Raw genomic sequence first — 22,385 nt, 5'->3', positions numbered from 1 at the left:
GGGACTATGGCAGCGTGCAGACAGACATGGTGCTGGCTGCATCTTGATCAGAAGGCAGGAGGAAGTAGACTGAGACACTGGTCAGTGTCCTGAGCATCGGAAACCTCAAAGCCTGCCCCCACAGTGACACACTTCCTCCAACAAGGCCTTATCCGCCCCAACAAAGCCACACCTCCTAATAGTGCCACTTCCTATGAGACTATGAGGGAGTCAATTACATTCAAATACCACATACGGCTACCTTGTTCTGATTTCCTTGTTATGCCCACCTTGCAGCCATATCTTTGTCTCAGGAGAGACTAACTTGCTATGCTTATATTCTGCTCCTGTAACCCCGCCTATTTTGCCCACCAAATCCCCCATTTGGAAAATCCCTACTCCTGAGCTACAAAAGCCCTGTTTTCCTCACATCCCATGATGACCTCTCTAACCCCATCTGAGGGAGAGAATAAATAAAATAAAAATAAATAAAAACAAATAAAAAAGTTTGCTTTAATTAGTTGCTTGCTTTAATTAATTTGGCCATGACGATTTGGGCCAGGGGTCTTTCTCCTCCCATCTTTGGGGCTAGCACATGCTCTGTGGCTCAGAGAGATGCTCCCCTCCCCCCACCTACCTCAGCCCACCTGACGCAGAAGCAGAGAAAGAATGGGTTACCCAGAAAAGATAAAGACTCATGGAAAATAACTGGTGGACACAGGGGAATAAAGGATTCTGTCACCCCACACATAGCAAACATTACCAAGGGACTTTGTGACTCATGGCACCTCAAAAGACAAGCATAATGCCCTAGCCACTTGTGCCTTTGGGGGACAACAAGAAAAACAAAAAAGGATCTTGAAGTCCTCAATCCAAAAGGTCATGAGCTCCTGCCGCGCTGCTCCTGTGACACTAACTAGGCCACCACCTCTCCTTCATCTTGCACAAACCTTGGACACATTCTGAGGAAAAGGGCTGGTACTTGAGAGCTCTCGATTGCTTCCTTGTTATAGATGTAAACATCTTCTGGTGTTTGCTGACACCTCTCAGGATGAATAAGGGCCTACTCACCCAGGCTACCAGAATGCAAGAGCTTGTTCCCTAGGAGAAACTCCTCCCCTCTGGGTCTCCACAGCCTGGAGAATATCCTGGGGATAAGGTCGCTTACACTATGAGCTGTGAAATCTTGAAAGTTCTCTTCAAACAGGAAAGTACAATAGCTTAAAGCCATGTGGAATGAAGAAAGGATACATTACAGTGAGGCTGGGACCAGGTGGACTTCTGCTCCCACCACAACCTAGGACCACTGCGTGCTTATTAGGTACAGCACAGCAGAAGGGGTTAGCTAGTCCCTAGGAGGTCTCTGTAGAGAACAGATGCGGACTGTAACATCTGGGAGGAAGAAGCTGCAGTTGCCAGTCCTTGCACACATTGATCAATAGTCCATAAACACTCAGACTCAGATCCCCAAAGAGAAGCTTTGCCACTTCTCTTGAGCCTGAGTAACAACTCTGCCAATTTCCCACGATTCAATTGGCCTTGAAGTCCTCAACATGGCCATGCCCATGCTAAAATACACATCTACCCAAGACTTCCCTCACTCAGGGCTTCCTCAGCTCCCTTCATATTAACCTCTTAAAAGCTATAAGTTCCATTTCTAATCGCCCCAGCAGCTGCAACATTGCTTTAGGTTCCGGTCTGCTTCATGGCTTTTCCTTTAGACACAGTTCTGCAGTCTCAGGTTTTGATGATTTGTTTGCATCATGGTTAGCAGGCACCTCGTGAGAGAAGAAAATGTAAAAAGCATGGCTGGCTTTGGTGTCAGTCTTGAGATCAGGCAAAATCATCTGCTAATGCTTTATTGCTTATGTATGGTTAAATGTTTCCTCTAAAGCAGAAAGGTTCCAAGAGAAAGCCAAGACAATCTTGGAGCACACTTGCCAAATGCCCAAGTGAGCATGGCCTTAGTAAGACCAACTCTTCTTTCCCAGATGCAAAGTTTCAGTTTTCTGGGAATCTCACAAACAAGACTCTAAACTTTACTTATGGGGAAAAAAGTGTCTTAATTTCCTTGTGTAACCCCTGTGACCTATGGTTTTACCTTACCAGCTGCAATCCTATCCCGTGTACCTTGGGAGCTAGCCTATGACCTCATTTACCTAAAAGGAAAAAAAACAGAAAGGGGCTAAGAAAGTGGCTGAGCGGTTAAAAGCTGCCCTTGTGGGGGAGCTGGGCCTGGGTCCCAGCACCCACGTGATGGCTCACACCAGCTCTAACCTCATTTCCAGGGGATCCGACACCCACTTCTGTCCTCCTCAGGCAGCAGACACACATCCATACAGGCAAACGCTCAAATAGAAACAATAAAAACAAATAAGTGCTATTTTAAACGGTAGAAAAGTTCTTCCTAAACCCTTTGAACAACATAATAAGAAGCCACCAAAACAGTATATCACTTGACCACAGTTCTCTCACACCTGGCTGCCCCACTCCTTTCCTAAAAACACCATCCCCACCTTGCAGGCATATATTAAAGCTGTTTCCTGATAAAGTCCCAGCCCTGTTTCCATACTGTCCTTCTACCCATGTATGTGCACCTCATGTGTGCAGTGCCTGCAGAGACCAGAAGGGGCATATGATCATCTGGAGCTGGGGTTACTGGTAGTTGTAGCCACTGTGTTGGTGTTTCGAAACCCTGTTTCGAAAAACCGAAAAAAAAAAAACCCAAAAAGTTACTTAAATCCTTCCCCAAATTGTACATGACACACCAATAACTGGAACCAATACATTCTGTACTAATACAAATAAATCAAAAAAGGCAAAATTATGACTCTGAGGAGAGCATGACTTCTTGGTGGGATATCAGTGTCTGCTTAGGCTTCGAGGAGAGGAAGATACCTAAGCTGAGCTCTCAGTGTTTGTCTATCTCTGTGTCTGCCTCTCTCTCTCTCTCTCTCTCTCTCTCTCTCTCTCTCTCTCTCTCTCCTCTCTCTCTGTGCATGCATGCATGCATGTGTGCATGTGTGCATGTGTGTCTGTCTGTCTGTCTGTCAGTCTCTTGAATGTCTGATCCCCCTGCCTCCAGTTCAAACTCAGGGCTTTGTTCATGTTAGGCAAGTATTCTGCCAACTGAGCTACATCCCAACTCTTAAACTGAGTCTTTAAAAACAAATGAGACATCTCCAGACTAGTGAGGCAAGAGTACATTGCAGATGAGGAAACAGCTCTGTAAGAGTAAAGGAAAAGGAACTGCCTGATCACACACAGGAGAACTATAAGCATCAATTAGGAGGAAAACATGGGAAGTTCAAAACTGGGCAAAGATGAACTGAACCATGGAGGATTTGAATACTGAGTCAGGAACCAAATCTTCTCCTAAGAATCACAAAGAGTCTTGTAAACCACAGGAGCTGACATCATCAAATGTCAGGGAAGGGATGGACTGACAGAACACTTGTATGCTGCAGGTGAACAAGTAGAGTGGTACCCACTTTGGGAAGGTTCTGGAAGTTTCTTCTATAGCTAATTGTACACTTAGTCTTATGACCAAGCAATTTCGCCTCAGGAGGAATATTCAGAAAATGACCTGCATAAAATTTTTATAGAAAGTATATCCACAACTGGAAACTGCTCAGGGGGTCATTTGAAAGAAGAATGAACGGACACATTTTTGTCAGGTTCACACAATTGAAGACTGTGTCTGTCAAAGGCTCAGCTACAGCCCAGATGCTACCAACCCATTACCAGTGATAACTCATGGCTGAGCATGGTTGAGGGGCACATGTGTGCTTGGAACTGTAGAACAGACAAGACTAATCTATGGTGAAAAAAGTTAGATCTTACCCCTGCAGTCGGAGGCAAGGGTTGAACTGGGATCTCTCTGAAGTAATGGTGACATTCTGAATCTTGATGGGGTGGGTTACATGGGCCTTACATGACCTTTGTCACACTTTACATTGGGTTTTTCTCTGTGTTCTGCAGTATGACGATAAATGTCAACCATGATGTCATGAGAGTGGCAGCCATGAGCATTGCATCACACAGACTGCACAGTTCCCAGGACTGTTTTATTGGTTCCAGAAAGTTCTCTTGTCTAAAGATAGATACCAGCTATGTCAGGCACTGTTGCCAATCTCACCGAGGGTCTATTCCCACCAAACTTTATGTCTATGTGCCTCCTTTTGTCTCTGAGGACCTTTGATAAAGGAAGTCATCTTTCAGGCTGGCCCCACCCATTCTGAGCATCCTCTGCACTCTAAGTTTAAACCCTCCCAGCTGCCAGTTGCTTTGAGGCCCAAAGGGTGGTGTCGAATTCCACAGCAGGTGCCTGACTTTGATTTCCCGGGGACCAGCTCAGTGGGGTGGCAGAGGTGACTAGTATCAAATGAACCCGGATATTGAACAAAGAAAGCTATATGATAGCCGCCTCCAAGCTGAAACCAGACTGTTAACAAATATTGAACTCCAGGCTCTAAAACATCGCCACAGTATCGAGGGAAAGGGCACAGACATCTACAGCCTTCCTTGGAATACCTCAACCAGCACCATAGGCAGACGGCAGGCAGGGAATAAACAAGCACAGGCAGGTATCCATAGTGGCACAGCAGCGCCCGATACTCCATTCACAGAGGTCTGCAGTAAATCACTGGGGTTAGGCAAGATGGCTCTGGTTACAGAGACAAGAAATCAACCTGTCAGCTGGGTGGAAGTCAGGGAGAATAAATGAGGAGACCTGAGGGAAGGCCTGGCAGCAGCCAGAGGCCCCATTTGTAGGCGACTTCCGGGGACAGAGACCGAAGTGAAAAATGACCAGAAGTCAGGTCTATTCTAGAGAAATGTCAGGAGCAGCAGAGTGGAACGAAGAGGGATGGCTGCAGAGAGGGCACACTGGAAGAGGGCAGGGGAGGGATCACAGCCAATCCCCTACTTTTCAGTGGTGAGCCTGTCTCACCTTTGTCAAGGGCTGAACTCCTGATTGCTTCTTTGTCCTGGATGACCTGGTGACCCAATGAGTAAATGTTAGCACAGAAACCCAACCCTGTCAAGGGGACCACAAGGGGAGGTTCCCCTGTGCACCCCTGCTGGTCCACAGGAGGTCAGGTCAAGCAAACATCAAGATGTTCAAAGCCTTGGGAGGGCCCACGCTGCAGAAGAGGTGGGGGAACTCTCTTCACTTGGGCATCAGAGACTCTGTCACTGGACACAGCCATCCCAAGGTGAGAGACTGCAACCCTGGTGTTACGGGCTTGGGATGTCCTCAAAGCATTGCTGATGTTGGATATCTGGGGAGGGTTTTCTGGGATCTATGCTGCTATGGCACTGTTGGGTGGCCCTGTGGCACTGTTGGGTGGCCCGGTGGCACTGTTGGGTGGCCCTGTGGCACTGTTGGGTGGCCCTGTGGCACTGTTGGGTGGCCCTGTGGCACTGTTGGGTGGCCCGGTGGCACTGTTGGGTGGCCCTGTGGCACTGTTGGGTGGCCCTGTGGCACCATCATTCCTACTCTCTCTGTCTTCGTGATGGCAACTCAGAGAAAGAGTGGACATGGTACGCATGTGTTTTCAACACATCTCCAGCCATTCACTGGCTCTTCCCTTGGAGAGGAGAGAGCAAAGACCCAGAGTGCTTACTCAGACCTGGCTTCTGGGTTCAATCCCCAGCCCTGGGGTGGGGGAGGAGTTGTCGCCAGAGGTCAATAGCATGCTTCTGTTTGCACCGATGTTTAGAAAAGCCATTTCATCTCTCTCTAACAAAGGTTTACCCAAACCCCATCCATGCATGTCCAGGCGCCTGTCTGAGGCTGCACGGATGAAAACAGCAAAGGCAGAGGACCCAGCACCCATCACACCGAAAATAACCACTAAGCTTGGTTATTGCCATCGTGGTGGCCCTCCTTTAACTTTCTACTGATAGACAGTGACATTCTTCACTTTAGGGAGTGAGACACACTTTCCAATTAGAAAAGATCATTGAACTTATTCAAGTTTTCTGATGTGACTTCATGGGGCAAAGTGCATGTTGATATAAGAATCCCAAGCAGTTGGTAGGCGGGGTTATCTGAGGAGGTTGTGGGCAGGAAAGGATGGCACACAGGTGTCAGCAGACACTGGCAAAAGGACAAGAGAGCAAGTATTGGAGTCACACACCCTGGCTTCCTGTGGCGGGTGAGCACTCAGAGTGGCAGGGCCAGCTTGTTCTGCATGCCAGGCACCCCCCTTGCTTCTGTGAAAAGAAACCTCCAAAGTTGTTTGTAAATCCAAATATGTGAAATATGTGAAAGTTGAACAAGAGAGGTGTGTGTGTGTGTGTGTGAGAGAGAGAGAGAGAGAGAGAGAGAGAGAGAGAAAGAGAGAGAGAGAGAGAGAGAGAGAGAGAGCTGGGTGGAGGACCCATCCACTTTCTGGCAGGAATAAAACCTCCTTGACCTCCACAGCACCCCAATGGCCTCTCGGGTTGCCTCTCTGTTCTAGCCCTCACACTGAGAATACAGAGCACTGTGGTCTTACTTCACTTAGTCCATTTCTAGTTCACTCTGTTTTGCCCAGAAAACCTTAGTCTAGGAGAACATGTCCCCTGCTGTGTCCAAGTATGGAACTCTGCTCCCACATGAGGGGGAGGGGGCGTGCCACACTTCTGCTGGCGAGCCAGCTCAGCTCTTGGCTGGATCTCCTCTCTCTTTCTCTCTCTCTCTCTCTCCTCTAAACTTCTAAAGAAACAGAAATTCCAGTGAGAGATGCTGCTCAGGTGAACTCCTAAGACCACATAGTGATGTCTCAGGCTGCAGCCCTGGCCTGCCCTGGAGCAGAGTGGAAGGAGCTGCCCTGAGAGTCTATCTCCACCATGGCTAACAGGAGCGGAGGGAGGGGGTGAGGCTAGCCTCTGAACGCCTCCAAAGGAAAGCTCTCAATTTGAGTGACTCGACACTCAGAAACATCCTCAATGCAGAGATCCCCCATTCCCTAGGCCCCCAGCACACAAAGCCACACCTCTGGGAGTATTTATTCTCAGAAGCCTGGACTTTCCAGAGCCATGGACACGCACAGCAGTCTCAGCACGTACAGTAATGATGTCAGAGCTGCTCAGGTTAGTCCCTTGATTTGGGGCTGTAGAGGTAACTCTGCTACTTAGAGCACTGTTGCTCCTACAGAGGACTAGCACCCGTGTGGTGGGGGACAAGCATAGGTAACTCCAGTTCCGAAAGATCCATCACCCTCTCTGGCCTCCACGGTCACCAGGCATGCATGAGGTTTGTGTACATGTAGGCAAAACACTTGTACACATAATAAATTAAAAACAAACGAATGAACTAAACCCTGCCCTGGGCCCAGGCCCTGCTCTAAGCCAACACTTTGAGCTTTCCAAGTCCACCCCTGAGAAGTGCTACCCAGTCAAGCACTTCTCAGTATAGCTGACATAGCTGGGTGCCCAGAACTGGGACATTGAGCTCCTCTGCCAGGCCCAGGCTGTATCACAGAGAGGTGAAGACATGTATCCAGGGCCACATAATCGGGAGTGGGCTCCTGCTTTATCCAGGTACCAAAACCTTGCTCTCCGTGGTTCTTCAGCTCTGTCTCAGCCTCTGTGGTGGCTGGCACCGGGAGATGCGCAGGAAGAGGGAAAGGAGGGAGAGGTAGGGAGAGATGTGGGACCAGGCAAGATAGGTATCAGAAATAAAGGAAGAGAAAGAAGAAGACAGAGGAAAGTGACAGGCTTGGAGAAACCAGACACAGAGAAGGCGAACTGGGGCTAGAGACAGAACAGCAGTTCTCCAAGACATGACTCAGAGAGTCAGAATCGCACCCAGGGGAGGTTCTGGTGCAGGCTGCGGCGTCCTGAGATGAGCCAAGGTCCCTACAATCTACCCTTATCCTTGCCGCAGGGTTTGAACAAGCTTCTAGACTCATTGTTTTGCCCCCGTGGGGCCCCTCATGAAATGCCTCCCTCCCCTCTAGAGCCAGCTCTTAGTTATTACCCTCTTCCAGCCCAGGCAAACATCACCACTTGCAGAAGCTATCTCTGATCTAACTCCTCTCTGCGCACCTGTTCCGGAGGCCTCAACGGTGATTCTCGGGACAGCCACACCCTAGACAGGTGCCAACCTCCATCAGTACTGATCTTCCACTGTGGGTTGCTTTTGTCCTCACTCTGCTTGTGCGCCACACTCCCAGGCCCTGACAGTCCCCATGCCAAGCTCCGTGCTAGCATGCCACACTTGACCTGGACTATGCCTCACCCTGTTCCAGGTCCTGTCCTTACAGCACCCAGCCTCTGTCCTCCTCTGATAGCATGGTAGGAAGTGCCAGCACCAAGCCCCACCATTGCCTGCTGTGACCTCTATGAGGCCACTCAGCACCTGCCAGGACCTGACTGTGAACCTCACCAGGGCAGGTCCCTGCTCTTCATTACCAGGCAGAGCTGGGATGGAGCCTGGTTTAGCCATGGGTTGTTTGCATTCAATGTTGTCTATTCCTGCCCTACAAAAGAGAGATTATACCCAGAAGGTTCCAGAACGTGGTTTCCGGACTGATGTAATCTCGCTTTTGTTGCACGCATCAGCGGTGGTGTGGCAAAGTTTCCAGCTAATTTGGAGTGGGCAGGGCTATGACTCAGGCCCTGTGAAGGGCAGGGCGGGCAGGGAGCCTTCCTGCACTCCTTGACCTCTGCCAGCCTCCTTCTGCTCATTTTCAAGTTGTTTAGTGTGGTAGTTTGCCGATCCAAAAAAAATGCTTTGTGTAAAAAATATTTAAATCGGCCGGGCGATGGTGGTGCACGCCTTTAATCCCAGCACTCGGGAGGCAGAGGCAGGCGGATCTCTGTGAGTTCGAGACCAGCCTGGTCTACAGAGCTAGTTCCAGGACAGGCTCCAAAGCCACAGAGAAACACTGTCTCGAAAAAAAAATTTTTTTTAAATCTTAAAATCACCAAGGAAGTCATAAAAGTCACCTGGGACCATGTCATCAAAAAGAAAAAATAACCAACAAAACAAAAACCAGATGTTATCTCAAGGGACCAGATCTTTCCAAACTCTCTCTAGGTTCACTTCTCTTGCCTCAGTCTCTGGGCATGGTTTAGTGGCAGCTGTCTCGTTACCTCCAAATCAAGGGGCTGAACCTATCTCAGAACACACAGTGTGTGGAGCACACCCCCGTCCTGAATATTAGCTAGTTCCCTCTGCTACGGACAGGCTTAGACAAAGCAGCCCGACCAATGGGCTCACAAAACCAGCCTACATCTCTGTTTTGCATCTGGGGAGACTGAGGCCAGAGATAGGAACCAACTCATCCAAAATCAATCCACTGGAGGCAGAGGCAAACTCTGTGTCCTCTGCAAGATCCCCATTTCCATTTCATCGTGTCTTTGGGGTTTTACACGGGCAGACAGTCTTAACGGGGAGGGGGCAGGAGGCAGCGGCTCAACCTCTGTGTCGTTCATAGCAGACATTACTAATCAATTGTCATATCCTTTGCTGCTGGACCCAGACCCTGACCCTGAGCACTTCAACAACTATGACTGGGCTAGGCACAATAGTGAAGGCTCGCTGGGGCCAAGAAGAACCTTTGTGTAAAGGACTTGAGTCTGCAGCTTGAATTCTTGCCTTCCTTCTCGCCTCTCTTCTGGGCAAGAAACAGTTTGCAAGCTCTCTGGTTTCCATCTGACCAATCCTATCATGCCACGCCCTCCTATGCCTTCTGTTTCTATGCAGCCACAGCCTTCTCCAGAGAAACTGCCCCCGTTGCAGCTGGACAGGGTGGCAGAGCGAGGGGGGGGGATAGGAAGAGCTGACCTAGTTTCTAGGGCTGTGGGAACTCAGGCAGGTCTCTGCTCTTCCCCTAGACTCACCTGGGAAAGGGGAGGTGCCAACACTGCTATTTTCTCCTTCCTGGGTCTGTGTGACAGTGGAGCAGAGGCTGGTGTTCTTCTCCTCTCTGCCTCTTGCTTTGCTGGGACAATCAGCTTTGACAAGACACGGCCTCTCTCCTCAGCTCTAATCCAAGCTGCCTTGGATGACGGGCAGCTCTGCTCCTCTCGCCATCTGGGAGTGGAGTACAGATATATGGGGAAGAGGAAAGGAAAGTGTAGCCTGACTGGGGCAAGGTGCCCTTGCTCTCTATACAGGATGTGCTTACACTGAGCCTCAGTGGCCCTTTGTGGGAGTATCCCAAGCTGCAACCAGTCCAAGGCAGAGCTCACTGCTGTCCACCCTGCACACCAGACATCCTCTCCAGCCCTCCCTGGTCCTCCTCAGCTCTCTGTTATCACCTCAGCTCCTCTCCAAACCATGATTTCTGACAGGCGAGAACCCTGTCCTGCTGTGTCTATACCAGCCTGGGTGCCATCCATAGCAGTGACTTTCCCAAGCATGTCACTCTGCCCTCCGCAACTGCAGCTCATCCACCTGCACAGAACTCAGTCCATTGTGTGTCACGTTCTAGGAACACAGCTTCGAGCTCCCAAGTGGTCTCGGGACCTCCCTCTCCTTCTAGAGCCCCTGCTCCTTTCTTGGTAGACCACAGCCGTCCCTTCGGAAATGACTTTACAGAGATGGACATGGTGGTGCATGTTTGTAACCCCAGCACCTGGGAGGCAGAGGCAGGAAAATGGAGAGTCCAAGGCCAGCCTGAGGGACATAGAAAATCCTGTCAAAAAGAGAAAGGGAGGAGAGAAGCAGAGATTGGTGGAGAAGGAGCCAGCCTGGGAGAAGCCTCGGCATGTGCAAAGGCTCTAAGGTGGGATAAAAGGAAGCAAGGACAAACTGGTGAGAAATGAGGGCTTAGATGAGCAGCCAGTCATTCTGGGTCCCCTAGAGCTTGGGTCTCACACAAGAGCACCGCAGGCTTTGGCAAGCTTCATAAAGACTTTACAAAGTTTACCAAGGGCCCCTGGCTCTGCAGTTGCCATAAGAGGGACTTAAAGGTGAGGACTCGGAGACTAAGTGAGGTCTGTATGAGAACAGAGGGAGGAGGGAAGCGTGGAGTGGCTCAGTGCACAAGGTTCTTGCTGTGCAGCTTGTGGACCTGAGTTTGGGTCCCCAGCACCCACATAAAAGCCCAATACAGCAGGGTGTGCTTGACAATACTGGCCAGGGCCAGGAACAGGCAGGTTCTGGGGACTCACTGGCCAGCCTGTCTAGCTGAATCAGCGAGCTCCAGGTCCAGTGAGAGAATGTTTCAAAACATAAGATGGAGATGGGGCTAGAAAGGTGGCTCCCTAGTTAGAGCATGTGTTGCTTTTCCAGGGGTCCTGAGATGGTTTCCAGCACCCACACTAGGCGACTCATAACTGCCTGTCACTACAAGCAAGGAATCTGATGTCCCTGTCTGGCCTCTGTGGGTACCTCCACACACATGCCATACATTCATACAGACACAGACACATAAATAAAAACTAAAAAATATTTTAAAAGGTAATAAAATAATAAGATGGAGAGCTCTGGAGGGTGTAGCAGCAGATGTAGACAACCGACATCAACCTCTGACCTCTGCATACACAGACATGTTCACACACACATACACACACACACACACACCACATCCACAGACATGCTAGCACACGTGCACATGCTCATTCACACACACACACACACCACATCCACAGACATGCCTGCACATGCTCATGCACACACACACACGCACATACCACATTCACAGATGTATGCATGCACACACACACACATACACATACACACTAAATAAATAAATAACCTTTAAAAGACTGAAGTAATAAGGAATAATGGAGGGACAGAAGGCAATAACACTCCTCAAGGCACAGGGTTTATATCTTGGGAATGGAATGTGGGCTTTGAGGACTCAGGAGGGTGAGATGACAGGGACCAGACTGGGCAAATATTCCCTTCTGGATTGGACCTTGGAGGTAACTGGTGAGGTCAGTTCTGTAATAGTGGTGGAAATGCCATTCATTGGGTGAAGATCCAGGCATTTTCTCCTCAAAAGGGAGCAATGTTCAGTGAGGCCATAGCATGGCACAGGAAACTCCAAGGTTTCCTTCTGGCCACCACCACAGAAGATCTTTTTGTATTTCCTTTAAATTTTTTAGTGTGTGTGTGTGTGTGTGTGTGTGTGTGTGCATGAATGTTTTGCCTGCATGCATGTCTGTACACCAAGTGCGTGTCTGGTGTACAGAGACCAGAAGAGGGCACTGAATCCCCTGGAACTGCAGTTACAAACAGTTGTGAGCTGCCATGTGGGTGCTAAAAATCAAACCCAGGGTCCTCTGTAAGAGCAGTCAGTGCCCTTAACCACTGAACCATCTCTCCAGGCCCATGAAGGAGCTTTTGTGAGGTGTGAGGAGTTCCAGGAAGGGAACACACACAAAGAAAGTGAGGCTCTGAAAGAGATGAGACAATAGGAAGAGGTGCAGGGCAGGGCCACATGGGACTGGGTACACATCCCAAGGAGGGGCACAATGACTATTCAACCCTAATAGGTCAAGCCAACAGGCAGGAAGCTGGAGCAGACATGGGCATTGGCCTTGGCACCAGCTCCACCACCCCACAGAGGGACATTGTCCCTGAGCAGCAGGCATGGCAGCCGAGGAGCCAAGCAGGGGTGTGTGTCTCTCTTCACATGTGCCCAAGACACTGGCGGGGTCCTTCCGGAGAGCCCTTCTGGCTCTGGACCAGCTGCCTTTGGTGTTCAGAACCTATTGAGTGTTCCAGACACGGCAGGATGCAAACCACATTTTCCTCCGTGACCATTCAGGGCCTGTGTGACCTCATAGACACTGCCCCTCTCTCCTCACACCACAGATGGGGACAAGACTCAACAATGGATCTCCTCACCCTAATCCATAGTTTATCACTTCCAGACAGAAGCCAAGACATGTGCCCATGTGTTATCCAATGGTCACATCTTTATCCCTGCTGACCCTAACATTAACCAGGAGTCAATAAAACAGTATGGCTAGGAGTGCATTGTCTGCACAATGCACTCAAGTCCCCTCTCTGATACCCCTGACCCTGTGACCTTAATAAAATCACTGTCCCTTGAGCATCCAATGCTCCTGGGAAAAGCAAGACTGTTTATTCCCCTTGGGTGCTGTGTGGCTACATGAGACTAGCTGGTGCCCAGGCAAGGGTGGCCAGGGTACCTCTGGCCATTCATGCTTGGTCCATGGTCCATCACTCATTGTTCTCCCAGTCCACAAGCATCCACTGCTTTGCTGACAGTGGTGAAGCAGAGAGGTGCTCAGGTCATAAAATGGACCAAATGAACGTCCATGATAAGGGCATATGGCCCATAGCTCAGCTGATGCTCTCACCAGCCTGATGGACAGTCTTACAATGAGCCCCCGTGAACCCAGGAGATTAGAGAAGCCCTGAAAAGTGAAGCACCCTGCCCATGGGGAGCACAGCGAAGAAGTAGCAGAGGTGGGATTCAAACCTGTTCTCTTGAAGGAATCCGTGAGTGAAGAGGTCCTCGCGATGCAGAGGAGAAAGTGAGATGGGCAAGGCTGTGCCTTCCTCCTCTCCAGGTGGTTGCCTTGACTAAACTGCTAATGCGGCCTCTCTACAAATCTCATCCTGTTGTAAGCAGTAACAATGACGAGAGGCCCAAAGGCATTGCTACTGAACGTTCCTCTGAGGAGGCCCAGTGTCCCCAACTCTGTGCCCTCTAAGCAAGAGGTGCTTGAGTATGCCCATTTCACATATGGAAACATAAAGGCTCAGAGTCCCAAGTCACTCAGAGAGAAGAAGGTGAAGCCAGGACTTGAATCTGGTTTGTCCCCTAACACACATCCTGTGTCCACCAAGCTGTGGGGATGTCCCCAGATGACTTTTAAAGCCAGATCTCTGCTTACTATCCTTGCTCTTCTGTTTGCTGACTGCGGCGGCTGGTTCCTCCTCACATAGACTGGCTGACCACACATAAGCAGGGATGACGCAGCCATGTCAGGGATGTTTATCCTTCACGACTGCTGCTGTGGTAGCTATGGTCTGTAGGAGGCAGAGAGGTCTCTGTGCTCAGGGAGGAACCTGGAATATTACACACACAGGGCTGTTCCCTCAGGGGAGAAAATGCATAGCCTGCAATCCTCCCAAAAGGCTGGGAGAGGACATGTTAATTAACTTGGTGACCTTTGCTCTATCTGTGTGGCTGGAGACTTTTTCTGGCACCAAGACCCAAGACCCTTATTGTAAATTTGTGTTTCTTGGTCAGTCTTAAAAAAAAAATCTATCTTTATGGACTTTACCAGAGTTTCAATGGAGTCATGTCTGATCTATATTTAGCTTACTTTGTTCCTCGGAGAGATTTACAGATGCTTTGTTGTGAATACGAGACTCAGTTAACTATCACCAGAATAAGTTTTCACCAAATATTACTATGCTTAAATATGCCCCCAAATAAACTACGCATGGTCAGACTCAACACCAGCTACTGAATCCTACTGAACTGAACTGCCTTCTTGCCTCCTGCAGATTATGACTCTGCTGGCTGTGGAGGTTGCAGAGACCCCTGCAAGGTCCTGCAGCAGTGGCTGCCCGAGATGCAGGTAGCCCCTTGTGAGGCTTGTGTGTACCTGAGCCACCTCCCTACCATATGCCCCAGTGCTCCCTCTGCCCTTCCAGCTATCTTGGACCCTCATTTCTACAACCCTCAGGAAGCTAGAGAGTTCCTAGACTGCCTCCAGGAAGGGCTCTGGTTCACCAAGAGCTGCAAATATTTACCTTGGAGACCTCAGCCCAGCCCGAGGTCTTGGCCCACATGCTCAGGGTGGCTGCCCAAGTCAGCTTTGCAGGATATAAGGCTGGGTCTCCAGACCCACCACCTGGGAGAGGAGCAGGCAGACCCAGGACTCTAGCACATCCAGGTAAAACATGGGGAAGGGAGAAGCCTGGGCAGTCAAGAATGTTCCTCACAGGGGACACCTGCTGAGGTCAGCCCAACTGCTGAGGGAGAACTGAGGTGCCTAATAACGCCCCTGTCAGCTATGGTTTCTGGGGGCCAGGGGGAGAGGAGCTGGTGCTCTCATCAAAAAGCCATGAGCAAAGATGGAGGCATGAGGCAGGTTGGTCTTTCCCAGTCCTCAGTCCAGGGACTTCAACCTGCTCTGCACACACTGGTTGTGCCATGTCTGAATGTGCTGAGCTCTTTCTGGGGACAAAGAGAAGCATCAGTCACAGCAGTCATCAAAGAACTCCCAAGGGACCACTGTGGGCCTACTGTGTTTAAGGAAAGCCCAGGACCAGAGAGAGGGCAGTCAGAGCAGCTTCCTGGAAGAGGTAGCTTGTGGGATGCAAAGCTGGGTGGATGCTAGAAAGGAGCAAAAAGCATCCATGAAGAGGGCAGGGGCTGAGGACCATGTGGAGGGTAGACACAGGCTGGGATTTGCAGAAGACAGTGTCTCCCATGAGAGGTGGTGCTCCAGGTCTTGGGTTCAGAACCTGTCTGATCAGAAGTCTGAGTAGTGGGCAGAAGAAAAGGGCAAAGTGTTGAGAAGACAAAGGCATGGTTTGAGGGTGTGGTCTGTCTGGTCAACCAATGTAGGTTGTCAGTTCTACCCTCTGGCTGTGACCATGGCATAATTTCCTCTGATGCCAGTAGCTGTAGTCACTGAAAATTGTGAGTGTCCCCCAAGTTCTTCCTGTGGGGAAACACCACACTGAACGATCTCTAGATACTAACTGTTAACCACAGAGACTATGAAGAGAAGTTACCTCCCATCCACTTAGCAGAGGAGAACTCTGATGTGGGATTCCCCTCTGTATGCTGTGATTACCATTGATAATAAAGAAACTGCTTTGGGCCTATAGCAGAGCTATAGAGGAACAGAGCTAGGCAGGGAAAACTAAACAAAATGCTAGAAGAAAAGAGGCGGAGTCAGGGAGGCACCATGGAGCCGCCAGAGTCAGACATGCCAAAACATTACCGGTAAGCCACTGCCACATGGCGATACACAGATTAATGGAGATGGGTTAAATTAATAAGTAAGAGTTAGCCAATAAGAAGCTACAGCTAATGGGCCAAACAGTGATTTAAATAATATAGTTTCTGTGTGGTTATTTCAGGGCTGAGCAGCCCAGAATGACCAAGCAGCCTTTCTTCTTACTACAGATTGGTGCCCAACAGAAGCTAGAGCTAATGGGCCAAGCAGTGACTTAAATAATATGGTTTCTGTGTGATTATTTCGGGTCTAAGCTAGCCGGGTGGACAGGAAGAACAAGTGGTCTCCTACTACTACAGAACCCTGAGGCTCAGTAGTAGTTGTGCCTTGATTATTCAAAGATGCACAACTAAACCTTGACTCTTGGCGAACTGTCCTAAATGCCTCTTCTGGACACTGTGCCCCAGGCATGGGCTTCTCTGTCCAGCTAGTATGACCCTTTGTGCTTACTCTAGGCCCTGCTACCTGCCACCTACTTCTCATCAACACCCAGGAAAATGTTTGGCCCATGGATTGTCACTCTCCTCTGTGGTTTGCTGGGAGCCACACTGGTCCAAGCTAACCTTGGTCCCCCTGCAGTGCTAAACCTCGGCCCAGAAATCATCGAGACATGTAAGTCATGGCCCTCCTCCCCCAGTCTCATCTCCATAAAGCAAGGGACAGGTGGAACAGCCCTCCAAAAAGCAGGGGAGTTTTTGTCAAAGGGGTATATCAGACATGGTGGAGCCCAAGACTTGAGTGAGACAAGAGTAGTGGCTGAGGTATGAAGGTCTGGGATATTATTATCTCAAGATCCCACGATGCCAAGATGTCCTTAAATGATATTATTCCAAAAGCCACTACCCCAGGGGTCTGGTAGCCTTATGAGTAGTATATGGCCTTTGCATGCAGGGATGCACCCCAGTACTGTCCTTGCCTGGACTCTCATCAACAAGTTAACACCCAGCATATTCCTGGTCCCCAAAGCAGAGGCCTGGACAGAGTCTGGTGGCCTCAGTCCCACACACAGGTTTGTTACTCCAGCTCCATGACCCTGGGCCTAGCCTCACTCTCCATAAGCACATGAAAAAGTCTTTCTCCCTGGGCCAACCAGAACTTCCAACACCATAGGAGAGTCAGTGGCCCTGTTTAAGCAAGTGACCACTAAGGGTCAGAAGTCATTAGACAACTGAATCTACTAACTCCATTAGAAGATAAAAGCCATACCATAAATCTTGGGAGGGGTGTTCGATGTAAAAGACTATATTGGAACGTCAAAGGAAGAAGTTCTTGACTAGGAGGGACAAAGAGAACTAACTCTAAGGGGCACCCAGCAATGAGGTAGCACTCAAGGACAGAACACACTCACACTCGGAGACCCCTCCCAAGGTCTCCTGGGCCTGGGTGTGACTAGGGCCTGTTGGATGGAGGGAAGTTAGCAGGGTTATGCTAGGCCAGTACTGGCCTGATGCTGGCAGACAAAAGCTGCAGAGCACATCCCTGCCCTCAGTTGAGGATGTCCTTTGGATGACGTTCCTGGAAGGAGACGCTGTTATAGCTCTCCAGAGGACCTTCTCTGTGTGGCCCCTGGAAGCTTGCTGGAGGCTCTCAGGACTCCTGAGAGCCTAAGCTAATAGGGTTAAAGACTGACACCTGGCAAAGAAAAATGCTAATGCATCCAGTCCCATTAGCACAGAATTAGGCAAATGCTTGGTAGGAACGGCCGAGGGCCCTGGATCAGTCTACAGAATGAGCTCTGGCCACTGGTGAAAAGCCAACAGGCACCAGCCCCAAGGCCCTCGCTCCGTATCTTACTTGCTCTGCTCAGCACCTAAGGTGCTCTGGACAACGGGACAGTGAGGGACAGAGAGGGAGCCAGAAGAACATTAGCAAGTGTGATTTGGCCACAAAACTGTCCCCAATCGGCTTCTCAGCTCAAAAAAATATTTGGCCTGACTAGGGAAAGGGAGGACACAGGTCCTACATCCCAGAAGTGACTCACATTCTGAGTGTGAGGGTTCCCACTGTCTCAAGACTACCAGTCTCACCTAATGCCAGGTCCAAGGAGTACTGAGTGATGACCTCCTCAGCCTCCTCATGACCTCTAATTCCTGGATCTATCTGCAGACCTGACCCAGGCACTGAAGAACCACGATGCCACTGCCATCCTCCATGAGTTGCCACTGCTCAGTGCCATGCAGGAGGGGTCTGGGGGCATCCCCATTCTGGACGGCCTCATGCGCTCTATTCTGAGATACACCATCTGGTGAGCAGTGCTGGACAGGGCTGGGAGCTGTCTCCTCCCCACACCTGTGCCCAAGTATGTTAATTGCTCAGCTTTCAATCAACAAACCTCGTGGAGATTGACCAGACTAAGCCCCTCTTTTGAAAAGTCCCAGAATACCTAGGAGTACCCATAGGCAGTGTCACTGGTACCCTAAGAGGCAGTCACATAGAAAGGTAGCCCCAAGTGGTACAGTGTCATGATCAGGCAATGCTTCTCAGTGGAGGTCATGGCTAAGCCAGAGACACCAAGAAACTAGCATTCCAGGCAAAGGGACCAGTAGGGCAAAACCATGGAGGGGCAAGAGTCACTCAGAATGATTGCATTTCAAACCCCCACAGTAAAGAGTGACAGGCCAGGAGGGTAGGGTCACAGAGGGGCTCCCGGCCAGCCCAACAGACTGAGGCTAAAAACCAAGGAATCTGCAGAGAGGTAAGCAAGGATGTAGGGGAGAGACAGAGGTAAGACCATGATGGAGAGGGTTAGTAGGCTGGGCTTGGGGTCTGGTAAGATGTACAGAAGTCTGGAAAAAAGATGGGAACAGGTTCGGGTGGGGGACACACTATCTGAACCTGAATGTGACTCCATCTCCCCTCCTCCCTGTCCAGGATGAGGGTCACCTCTGCTAACATCCTCCAGTTGGTCATACAGCCTTCCACCTATGACCAGGAACTGGTAGTCAGAATCCCCCTGGACATGGTGGCCGGACTCAACACGTAAGTGTCCCCTGAATCTGACACAGCTAACCTCACAGCTCCATCTCCTTGCTCTCCTCCCTCCATGCAGATATCTAAAAATGAATCCAAAAGTAAGAAGAGCAAGTCAAAGGCCCTGAGTGTTACCTGCCTTGCTCAAAAATGACAGGGGTGGGGGTGGGGTAGAGTTGTGATCAGCAAGCTTTTGGAGCCTGATGATGCAAGTCCAAGATGAGAACTTGGCTTCTATGGAGTATGAGGGTCATGAGCAACAGAAGGTCTGAGCCAAGGAAGAGCTATGGGGGGACAGTGTGGGAAGAGTGGAGGCAGGAATGCACCATACAAGGTCCTTCAACAACTCTAGAGGAGAGAGTGATGGCTGAGGTCAGGTGAACAGAGGAGCGATCAGATTCTAGCTATGTGTTGGGAGCAGGCAGAAACAGCAGGGATTCTATGGAGAGAGAGATCAAGGATTGCTCCAGGGTCTGCTCCCAGGTCAAATCAGGAGGAGCAGCCAGCAGCCAAGAGGACAAAGCTTGAGAGTGGCAGGCCAGAGGGCAATGTGGAATCCACTACTGCCCTGCTATCGTGCGGAACTCAGAGGACATCCAAGTGGGGCGCGGTGTGTGACTTGGAATCCCATGGCACCCATAACGGGTGAGATCAGGAGAGGACTCCAGATGTTGAAGGGATGAGGGGAACCAGCCAAAACAGACAGTGAGGGACAGACACTCATCTGCGGCTCCCACGTGGGCTTGAACGGCTCTCACTCTCACTGATGTTGTCCGCATAGGCCACTGATCAAGACCCTGGTGCAGTTCCAAATGAACACCGAGATCCAAGCCCTCATCCGGGTGGAGAAAAGCAAGAGCGGCCCTGCCCGCCTGAACCTTAGTGACTGCTCCAGCAGTGAGAACACCCTGCGCCTCAGCCTGCTGAACAAGTGAGTGCTGCGCTCCATCATGCCCGTGGGAGAAGCAACCCGTGGCCTTACCCGTGTCCCTCCTGACTCTAGATCTAAGGCTCCTTCCAGCGACTCCAGGATGCCAAAGCAGTCTGAATGGCAAAGATGAAAATAGCAATAGTGGCATGACACCAGGACGGGAGGGTGGGTGTGGGGTGTGGGTAGTGGTGGGGGTAGGGATGAGGGAGGGGTGTGTGGGGTGGGCATGGGGCAAACACCTGCTGACAGAGCAGAGCCTCCATTTAGGGTTCCCATGTCACCGAGGCAGACCTAGGTGAGGCCAAAGCAAGTTTTTCTTCTTCCTCGACTGGGTGATGTTGGGCAAGTCACCTTCAGATGCTTCCCTTTTCTGGTGTGGAAAATGCTGCTGATGACACTTTCCAGGCAGCAAGAATGACCTACTCATACAAGTGCATGTCACCTCTCAGGGGACCCGTCAGCTCCCAGCACCCTAATGTCAGCCCAGATCTGTAAAGACAATACCCAGGTCGATGCCTGCCCTCAGCTCAGCTTCTTCAGCTTTGGCTAATACCCCCGGTAAACTTGAGCCAGCTCCTTCCCCCAGGATCCCATATCACTCTATAAAGCAGGGTCAATTCTCTCTTATAAGCTTCCTAATCTCCTACTCTGCTTTGCCAAAGGCTCTCCTTCATGGTCAACTCCTTGGCAAATAATGTCATGAATCTCCTGGTGCCAGCCCTGCCCCAGATGGTGAAAAACCACGTGAGTAAATTCAGGCTTCTAGCCTATGGAGATGGCATCCCCTGTAGGGCTAGGGTGGGACTGCAGGCTGGTGCCAACCGAGTCTGGTCTCCTTGGGTGGGATCCTTCTGGGACTGAATAATTCCTGAAGCAAAGAACCACCGAGTCAATGAATTGAGCCGCTGAGTCAGCGAGATCATTGAAGTCAATGCAACAGAACAGCCAAACAGCCAGGAAGCTTTGATCAGTGGTGTGCTGACTAAGCTTTTAACACTTGTCTCTACGAGGGCTGAGGGTAGAAACTACGTGGAGCTTTTGCTGACTTCCTGGCTGTAAATCCTACCTCCAGGCTGACTTTAGTAAAGGGGTGTCACGGGGCAGAACTGGGAGAAGGCGCACAGTAGTAGCGAGCTTCTGTGAGGTACCGCAGCAAACAGAGTAGGCAAGAGCAACCTCAAGAGCAGTAGATAACAGTGGATGAGCAAAACACCCAGGAGGGGTGGCCTTTCCGCCTTCATCAAGTTTATTTTAGTGTGTTTTTATGTAAGCCTATATACCTTACCTTTAAAACCTAAGCTGGAAATCCCTGAACATCCAGCATTTTGTGCTGGAATACTGTCATGAGCGAGCTGTGGCATGCCCCTGCTCAGCCGTCCAGACGTGCTTTGAAGGCAGTTCAGCCCACCAGACCAACTGCATCTATTTCACTTGTGCCAGTAAACTCGGGCTGTGCTTGTGTGTGTGTGTGTGTGTGTGTGTGTGTGTGTGTGTGTGTGTGTGTGTGTGTGTGTTGCTGGGGATAGAACCCAGGGCTTCGCGCCTGCTAGGCAAGTCTTCTACAACAGGAGGCACCTGCAACCCCAATATGCCACAGGTAAACTAACATGCCTTAAGTGGATCCATTCCTAATTACCTGTGATTTCAATTGTAAATTCAAGATGCTTTCGCTTCAGTGGTTACCCAGAGGGCTCAGAGCTCCCTGTCAAACAGCTGTCATTTCTTAACCATAAGCATACAAGATGCCATTTGTCTCGCTGGTACCATGGCAATGTTTAAATGAAAATGAAACATAATAACTAGCACACGCTGGGAAGAAAAGACTCAAAATGTGTCTAGTCCAATCGAGCAGCTGTTTGACCATTTGGACATCTCCAGCTCTACCCGCAGGCACTCATATTTTCATGTGACTGTACCTGATGTTCCGTGGTCCTCATCTAGCACTTATAATTGTTATAATAGTTGGATCATATTTAACTCTGTATCAAAAGATATTTTTAATGAAATGGTTGTATTAAGATTACTCTAAAACAACAGTGATATTTAAAACAACATTTCATATGCATGATGGGGTTTTATTTTAAAACAATAGAGTATCAGTTTCTCTCCAAATTGTTCAAAATTGTATCAAATCCTACCAAGTGACTTTCAAGAAAAAAAACACTGTGTCACTTTGCTTCTGCTAATCATGGTCTATTGTATAATACTGAATTGTGCTTGTTTTTTTTTTTTAATTCATTCTTGGTAAAGCTTGGTAAAGTGAAAGGATTGTTGCTTTTCTCTGTAAAAGCTTTACTTTGAAAGATAATCACGTTCTTTTGAAAGTGTACTAATTTCATGAGAAGCTTTAGTGGGAAACGCACATGTGTTTCTCTGAAAAGAGAAGCACTTATTTGAGACTTGTCAAAGAAAACCCGTTTCTATGCTGGGAAACAGTCTACTGAATCTGTTATTAGTAGACTAAATGTCTACATGTTACAGATAAACATCAATTTTAGAATCAAATTATTTAAAAAAAAAAACCCTAATGGCTAAGAATGCAAGAGAGAGAGAGAGAGAGAGAGAGAGAGAGAGAGAGAGAGAGAGAGAGAGAGAGAGAGAGAGA

General features: G+C 49.6%; 2 protein-coding genes across 3 annotated transcripts in view; one reads left to right on the top strand and one right to left on the bottom strand.

Annotated features, from left to right (window-relative positions):
• Positions 1-22,385, bottom strand: part of Cdk5rap1 (CDK5 regulatory subunit associated protein 1) — a 163,997-nt gene that overhangs the window by 6,364 nt on the left and 135,248 nt on the right. The window lies entirely within an intron of this gene.
• The window catches only part of Bpifb1 (BPI fold containing family B member 1), a 30,303-nt gene continuing 13,060 nt past the window's right edge, over positions 5,143-22,385 (top strand). The window contains exons 1-6 of one of the 2 annotated variants that reach the window (XM_050150738.1): positions 5,143-5,195; positions 16,335-16,491; positions 17,986-18,124; positions 18,751-18,858; positions 19,631-19,780; positions 20,443-20,524. In XM_050150738.1, coding sequence (XP_050006695.1) covers positions 16,377-16,491; positions 17,986-18,124; positions 18,751-18,858; positions 19,631-19,780; positions 20,443-20,524 — 594 coding nt within the window. In that variant the 5' untranslated portion in view covers positions 5,143-5,195; positions 16,335-16,376. Of the gene's footprint in view, positions 5,196-14,771; positions 14,806-16,334; positions 16,492-17,985; positions 18,125-18,750; positions 18,859-19,630; positions 19,781-20,442; positions 20,525-22,385 lie in introns of those variants that run through there. The other variant, XM_050150740.1, reaches the window with a different exon arrangement.

Source organism: Alexandromys fortis, unplaced genomic scaffold (genome assembly GCF_014885135.2).
Source record: "Alexandromys fortis isolate MF-2015 unplaced genomic scaffold, M_Fortis_MF-2015_v1.1 scaffold_27, whole genome shotgun sequence".
In the NCBI taxonomy this organism is placed as follows: Eukaryota; Metazoa; Chordata; class Mammalia; order Rodentia; family Cricetidae; genus Alexandromys; species Alexandromys fortis.
Note: the sequence above shows the minus strand (reverse complement) of the source record. Positions and strands in the feature narration are given on the sequence as shown.